At 28.7% G+C, this 8736-nt stretch overlaps 2 protein-coding genes across 2 annotated transcripts; both read right to left on the reverse strand.

Moving 5' to 3' along the window:
* Positions 1-457: 457 nt before the first annotated feature.
* On the reverse strand, positions 458-4473 carry LOC136091054 (piggyBac transposable element-derived protein 2-like). Its single transcript, XM_065818038.1, has 5 exons — positions 4380-4473; positions 2079-2231; positions 1442-1991; positions 1150-1385; positions 458-984 (listed from the first exon to the last, which is right to left on the reverse strand). The coding sequence occupies exons 1-5, from the start codon at positions 4471-4473 to the stop codon at positions 458-460; spliced, it is 1560 nt and encodes a 519-aa protein (XP_065674110.1).
* Positions 4474-7168: 2695 nt separating this feature from the next.
* LOC136091055 (torsin-1A-like) lies at positions 7169-7852 on the reverse strand (the record flags this gene model as incomplete). Its single annotated transcript, XM_065818039.1, has 1 exon — positions 7169-7852. A coding segment is annotated over one exon (684 nt), but the record flags the coding sequence as incomplete, so codon positions are not given.
* Positions 7853-8736: the final 884 nt, after the last annotated feature.

Genomic DNA, 8736 nt, shown 5'->3' on the forward strand with positions numbered 1-8736 from the left:
ATTATTTTTTTTATACTAGGGCAATCCTTAACCCTATATTTATAGCATGATTTATAGCAGAAACAACTAAAAAAATTAAAAATCTTATAAAAACGTTCATTTGGGTCTAAGAAAACAGGGAGTAATCAAAAAAAAGTTTGCATCTCATAAATTAGGTCTTTTGGGCTTTGTTGCTTTAAAGCAACAATATGCAGTAATGATAATATTTAAAAACAATTACACTGTCAAAGAATAATGGATCAAAAGAAGTAAATAGCATAAATTAGCCACAAATTCATAACAAGTCAAAAATACTAATATTTACATAACAATTGTGTTAAAAAATTAGTTTTGCTTAACCTTAAAGCTATAACTTTAGGTATAATTCTAGCATAGGAAGATAATACAATTAAAATATATTTTTTATTATTATTAATTTATTAATTATCTTTCACCTCAACAATATTTTAAGTTTTAATTACTCATGAAACGTTCGAAAACAATTGGAATTAGGCGTAAACCATAAATGAACTTTACATTTCTCACAAAAAGCTTTTGTTATTCCAGTGCAGTCTGGGTACTTACAACAACCCTTTTTGTCTATAAAATAAGAAAAATGACCTATATTATCTTTACTAGTGGATGGCTCAGGTATATTTGCATCAGGACCCCTTTTCTCTTTTGCTCTATAAAGATGGTCAACAGAAGTGGATGGTCGGCCTCGCCTACTGCTTGAAACCTTATTAGACTGGACTAAGCATTTTGCAACTTTAAGCTTAAACATGCGAAGTTGGAGAATATCTTTCTTTAAGGCTTGTGCCTTTTTCATGTCTCTACAATAGAGTATCCACGCTTGCACTACTATTAAATCAAAAAAATGCCAAATGAGTTTGTGATACCATTTTTTTGATCGAATGTGAATTCTGTACAGACTCAGCATGCCATCAAGGAGATCTACTCCACCTATATATTTGTTGTACGTGGTTACAACAGATGGTCTTTTGACTTAAACAAATCTCTTATATTTTCTATCCTAGCGGTTAACAATGGTTATCGGATTCACCGCTTCATAACTTGTTAGCTATGCAACGCCCCTGTTATGAAACCCTTTCACAGCGCGAAGCTCAACATTATCAACTGAGGTAACCCTGATGGCAGTTAAGCCTCAACCTTCTTTTTTTAATTCACCATCAGTGGGCATGTTGAGATTTGGAAGCCTGTTTGTACGCACTGTTTCTGTCCATGCTATGCCTTGATCATAAAGTGTTTTTATTAGTTCCAATCCAGTGTACCAATTGACAAAAAACAGTTTGTGCCATTTATGCCTTTGTACATTTACTAACAAGTGCATCACAATATTTCCAGATGCTTTCAAATCAGGTTGTCCTTTACAAACATCAATTGTACTGAATGTATTTCAAAATTATGAACAAGTTCATCAATACTAGCCAAGATAAAAAACTTGCAACCCCACTTTTTAGGTTTTTGAGGATTGTATTGTTTCAACAAGGATCTTCCCTTGAAAGGAACAGTTTGTTCATCAATACACATAATTTCTTCATGTTTCAGGCTAATAAAAGATTTCTTCAACATGTTTACGATCGGGTGTATCTTGTAAAGCTTGTCAGTGCAGTTTTCTGGATGCTGCATGTCATCATTACAATGAAGAAACAACTTTATTTTTTCAAATCGGTTTAATGTCATCACTGAGGCAACTTTTTCAAAATACAACTCATTCCTCCAGTACATACGTGTTGATGGGAGCTTCACAATACTCATTAGATACAAAATGCCAATAAATTGTTCTAATTCATTTTTGTCCAAATGCAAATTCTTCTCTATATTTTTTTGTAACGCATATTTATTAGACTCGTCAACAATATTTTGAAGAAGTTCATCAGCTAGAAATCTCTTTACATATGATATCGGCTCGTCTGAGATTACATTCATATTATCTTCTTCATCGTTACTGTTTTGAAATGGAAGATTTATTTGCTTAATATCATCAGCTTCTTTAATATTCTAAATAATATTTCGTTTTCTATTCTGTGGTTGGCGTACTGGTGGTAGTGGCGGCTGTAGAGGTTGATACGTTTTACCGAATGACAACTGTAGTGCTTGTTGTTGATCATTACAATCAAAAACATCACTATCCGATTCTGAATTAGCATATACTGATTCTGACTCTGATGTAATAAAGTCTTCATCAGATTCACACGATAGATCACTGACATCAGAAAACTCAGGTTGGTCTACAGGGAAAACAGTCTCTCCAATTGGGATTCTTTACCTCTTTGAAGATCCATAGAAGCTTTTAGGATTCATCAATAGCAATAAATAAGCACTGTTAAAATATATAGAATAATAATTGAATAATAAGATTATTTAAACAGAGCTTCAAAGAGGTTGAGAAAGTTATATTTCTACTTAAGGTTTTTTTAATTTAAATTTATATTTTTAAATATATATTTAATTTTCTGTACACATTAAAATGTTTTTCTGCAGTAGAAGAAAAACAAATAATCTCAAACAATATATAAATATATCTAAAATGCATATTGCTGCTTTAAAGACACACAAAAAAAGCTAACTATTTTTGACTTATCATTCATCAAATATTTCAAAATAACTGCATGTAATGATTTAGATATCATACAATACGAGTTAGAATTTTTAATTAGAGCTTCCTTTATTTTTTCCTTGTTAAAATTCAAGTATAAAAGAGGGAATAAAAAATTCGCAACTTCTATCATTAACACTATAAAAACACTGGTACATTTAATAAAAACATAAATATTAGCTGACTATTCACTTAACAAAATGCTAAAAAACATCTTTTGAAACAACTTTAGCAAGTAAACAATTGTTTCCATCTATTTACAGTGTGCAATACAGATATAGATAGTTTGTTAATTTAAAGACACAATATGCAATATAGGGTTAACTGAATAGACTTTAAAAACAATACCTTCAAACCGATGATACAAGGTTTGAAAAAAAACCATAATTTAAAGAAGAAATAATTTCACGAAAAAATTTCAATTTCAATTTCAATTATTTAACAACTAAACCTCATTACAAGTTAAAATATAGTTAAACGCATAAAAAAAAAGTGGTATTTATATTTAAAATATTTATGTTACAAAGAAATAAAACTAATTTATTTCAAAATTGGTAAAAACTTAATAAAATTGAGATTTGTTCATTTTTATTTGAAACACTGACCAGAACACTCGCAAAGCTCGATTAAAGTTTGCGTTTGACAGAGCCTACGACATGGTTTCAAAGTGAAGAAGCGCGATCGTCAGTTTCTGAAAAATTATCTATATCTAGAAATGTAACAAATAATTAAAAAAAAGTTTCTTAAGATAAAAAGTATGGGAGGAACGGTAGCGTATTTATTGTGGCAACAAGGATTGTCCTAAAATGATACTATTTAAATAACTATATGAAATAATATTTTTAGAGATTTAAATTAAAAAGCTTTTTTTTTTTAAATATTTTAATTCAATTCTAAAAGGTTAATAAGTTTATTATTTTATTTAAGAAGTATGTACCTGTCTTAAAACACAGCTCATTTCAAATGCAGAAAGAGTGTGTCTTTCGTATGTGGTAACCGCTCACTCTGCCGTGACTTTTTATTAGCATTTTTTGAGCATACAGCGAAGTCAGTAGTGAAATTTCTCTTAGCGTAAAGTAGAATTACGTAGCATTTCAACTTCCACTTTCAACTGCGTTTTTAAAATGTAGCAAAGTTCTAGTTTCAGGTTTCTCGTGGTTACAAGGTAAAAAGTTGAACAAAACAGTCTCCTATAATGTTGATACTTACATTAAGTTAAATGTTGCTTGTACAAAGTTTATCTCAAGCATTTTAAACAAATCATTTTGCTAACATTCAATAGTAAGAACCGTGACCAGTTTTACCAAACGTGAGTTGAATCAGAAACACAAACTTAAATACCATTCTCACAAAATTCCCTGGTTGGAAATGTCAGCAAGAAAATTACGAAGCCATCTATCATAGTGTAAGTGCGTGTGAATTAAAGCAAGCATACAAGGAACAATATTTTCTTAGGCACTGACAAACATCATTAAGTTCATTCTAAAACTCTTAATAACCAGCATGACTGTTGAACCTATTCTAAAACTCTAAGCAAGCATCATGGCTATTGAACTGGGACTATTAAACTATTAAACAGGACTATTAAACTAATAATAAACTTGGTTCTATCCTGTTTTTTGTTGATAGATCCACAAGTCAAAAGGAATCGCAGATATTTTTTAGAATGCTTCAGTCATTACTGAATATAAATCAGCGAATGAAACTTGTGTCACATACCTTGAATATTTTACTTTTTGACCAGTCATCATAAATTCAGCTCATCAAAAATTCATTATACCCGCTTTAGTTATGTCATCACAGTAACCACTGTCTTCTAACAAACCTCCAACCAAAGATAAGAAGGCCATTCCAATGTGTAACCCACCCGTCATCATTATAAGTTTATCTTATAGTTTTATGGGTTGTGATATTGATCTTGTCCACGAAAAGTATAAACTAGTTTGTTAGCAGTTATTATAGGGACTTATTACAATTTATTATTAAATGAAGATAACTACTTTTATTGTAAAGCTAGCTATTTTTAGTTCTTTTGTTCAAGCTTTTACCAACATTATAAAGTTTATAATGATGGTAAAACCTTGGAAATAGTTAAAAATTAACACAATAAAAAACAATTAAAAGGGAAATTCATCAGTAAATTATAATAACTTCTGGAAACCTAAAAAACAACACGTTTTTATGCATTCTTAAAAGTTACTTTTTGTAAAGGATACATTTACTTATGAAAAAAAAAAACAAGCAATATTTATATATATATATATATATATATATATATATATATATATATATATATATATATATATATATATATATATATACATATATATATATATATATATATATATATATATATATATATATATATATATATATATATATATATATATATATATATATATATATATAAATATATATATATATATATTTAGACGCACTTATTTTTTTTTACATAAATGTAAGAAAATACTTAAAATAAAGATAAAATAAAAGTGTAGACTCGTGTATTCTTGTGCTTAAGGTGGTTATAGTTCTGTAGTTTTTCTTAAAAAGTTCTTGTGCAAGTGTTACTGATGTGAAAAATTTGTCCATAGTAACATTTCTTCCAAATCCTTTTATGACTTCAACTAAATCATGTACTACTCGTTTCCTTTGATTTCTTTCTGGGCCCTCCCCATGAGCACAACCAGTATAAACTTTTGCATTCAAGACATAGCTGGTACGAAAATCACACAAGAGCCATATCTTTAGCCCATATTTAGTTGGTTCGGATTTTATATATATTGTCTGAAGGAATAATGTCTTCGAAATAGAACCAGCCGTTTATCAACAGTAACATTTTCATATGGTCTAAAACTATTTGAAAGTGTATTTACCCAAATGTCAAAAACCTCACGAATTGGTGCAAATTTGTCATTGCTGCGTCTTAATAATTGAGTTGCTTTCTCGTCAAATCTTAAAACACTTAAAATGGTTTGAAAACGCTCACAATTCATTACAGAATGAAAAGCCGGTCATCACTTATGTCCCATAGCTTATCTGTAGCTTTACCTGCTGATTGGTAAACAACTGCTAAAAATTAAGTCTATGAAACCCTATTAGTTCATCCTTAGATATTGGTACCCAATTTTCTTTAAAAACAACTTCACCTTCATTATTTGATTTAGTTAGAAGTTAGGTCTTGAAGATCTTTGGGGTAAAAAAAAGTTGAAAAGTAGCATTTTTCGAAATTATCATATGTGTTGCATATAGTATTAATCCTGGTTTTAATTTCATGACGTTTTGTGCTGCAACTTTTTTATAATTGGTTAGTTATTGTTTTTTCCTTACTTCATTACTTTTTGGGCACTTAAAAACATTTGTTGCATTGCTAATTTCCACTTTCCACAGTTTCAACTATTTTATTAGTTTTTTCTGAACTTATTTTCTCAGCTGTATTATTATGTATACTTCCTCTTTCTAATACCTGATTTGCATAACTTATTCTCCATTGACTATTTGTACCATAAATGCTGCTAGTGCCTCTAACTTCACCATGAGTTCTACATCTTCTAGCTCCCAATACTGATGTTGATTTGTTTTCTACTTTTAAAATTGCAGGAGTATCTACTTGAAAATCAGCATCATTTGATGACTCAGTATATTCTGAGCTAACGGTTGTTACTTCAACAACTTCTTCTTCCTCTTTATCATCATCACCAGATTTTAACTTTTCTTCACTTGATGTATCTCTATCAAGCGATGCAAACAATAGTTCTTGAGCCTGTTCAGCAGTGTATCTAATAAAAACTCTTATTTTTATAGTCAGCCATAAGTTCTAATATATGTTATGAAATCTAAGTTTATCAAATTTATCTAAAAGTCATTGATTGAGTTACAAATAAAAAAAGCAGTTTCAAAAAGCATAAGTTATGAAAAACAATTTTGTTGGAGTTTATATGGACCATTTAGACATCATTATTGTTTATTTCAAAAATAACTAAAAAAGGAAGTAATGTTTGAAAAAATGATTTTTGGTCTTTGTACATCTTCTGATATTTAACAGATACACAAAATTTTGAAAAAAAATACTAAATATATAAATATATAATGCAAAAACACTACTCGTGGGGTCCGTATGGACCCCAAAAGAGTAGTTGGGTTAAAATTGCTTTTTATTTACTAAATGAAATAAAATAAGATTTTATTGTAAAAATTCAACTTAGAAAAAAAAATTATCCTAGAAATTTAAAACGTTCAAAAACTTACCAAAAATTTGAAATTAGATTTAAAGTTAACTATTGATAATAATAAAAAATAAGTTTACTTTACACGCAACTAGTTAAACACCTTCTGTGGTAAACCATTGTTTTTCATTAGAAAAACAATACGTTTTGTTTGACATGCCTTCTAAAGTGAACTTTTGAGTTCAGAGTCAAAAAAATTTAATAAGCTTTCATGTGTAAGTGTTAAAATAAAAAAAACTTTACCATAAAAGTTTAAAACAATAAAATATCATTTGGAATAAAGTTAATTAAAAACTCGAATAAGAAAAAGTCAAGTAAATTATTTAAATCATTTCTAATTAAGTTAAAATAAATCAGCCACTTTAGATTGAACTGTTCTACAACCTTGCATCGAAAAATCTTCATTCCAATCGTAAAGCATTTCATTGGCAACTGATTCCATAGTGAAATTGTTGACTTCTATATTAGAATTTCTTATTTCTTTTTTTGCGCATTGCTTAACATGTTTCCTCTCCAAAGGTAAAAAGGGAATATAGAAACCTATTAATGCTTTTGAAATAATTTTGGAGTTTTTAAATCCACCTGGTGAATTATAAGCAATAATAGGAAGAAGATTTGCAATATCTTCTAAGAGTTTTGTCTCTCTAGCTTTATTATTTTTGCAATGATCAACAAATCGATCAATTATCATGTTTTTACCAACCTTGCTTAGAAAAATAAATATACTTTTCCGATAATCTTGATCACCAACTTTACCTATATATGGAATCAAGACGTCAGCAAGACCTTCTGGCAAACTGTTAAATTCTTCAATGATGAATAATGAGCGTTTACATAACTTTACATTTTTTACAATAAAATCAGATAATTCAGTTTTGAACTTCGTCAATGAATGCTGCGTATTATTTATATATTCTTTTTCTGCAAGAATATGATGAACAAACTTACTATTTATGCCATTTTTGAATAAAGATTCGGCAACTAACTTTGACACAAAACTTTTACCAGTTCCAGTCGGTCCGTGAAAAGACCAATAATAAAATAACCAAATAACCAATAATGGTTATAACCAATAACCAAAGGTGCTTTTGGATCTTTGTTTTTAAAATGAGATCTAACAGCATTTGTAACACGTTTAATGGCGAAATCCTGACCAAAAATATTTTTATCTAAGTTTTGTTTCAAATTTGAAGGTCCGTTGATAAAGTTTACATCATCGCACTCTGAAATATAAATAAAAACAATTATTTTCTCTTTTGAGTTCAAATCAAAAACATTGAGTCTTAAAAAGAATATAAAATCCTTGGTTCAAAGATTAAAAAACAGGATTTAATAAGTAAAAAGGAAATTATTAATCGTACTAACTAAATGAATTTGAATTTGATTTTATTTAGAATCAATAAATTTACAATCAATAATATATTTTTTTTTATGTTTTTACAAATTCAATAATACTGTAAATTAGTCAATCATTAATTATCAAGTATATAGACGGAGAGATGCAACACCAGGCATCTCTATACTAACTAATGTGTAGGGCTGATTGTCAACGAGACAAGATGCCCATCATGATAGGAAATTTTTGAATAAGTTGAATGAGTGAGTGTCGTTTGAATAATTTAAAACGTCGGGCTGCGGTTAAAATAAAATGTAAGAAAATGAAAAGCCGTAGCTAGTAAAATATTCGTTGATTTATCAATTTTTTTTTTTGTATTTTGCATTAAGGCTTTGGTAAAAGTTTTATCTGTTTTAAAAGTTGCGGTAAATAGAATAGCCAAAAAACTAATCTGAAACATTTAAAATTATTTTAATAAATGATCACTTCAAAAATTGAAAAACCAATTCAAATATTCCCTATTTAGTGCAGCAGTACTAAATAGGGAGTATTTGGTTTTTTTCAATTTTTAAAGT

The sequence above is a fragment of the Hydra vulgaris genome, chromosome 14 (genome assembly GCF_038396675.1).
Source record: "Hydra vulgaris chromosome 14, alternate assembly HydraT2T_AEP".
Lineage (NCBI taxonomy): Eukaryota > Metazoa > Cnidaria > Hydrozoa > Anthoathecata > Hydridae > Hydra > Hydra vulgaris.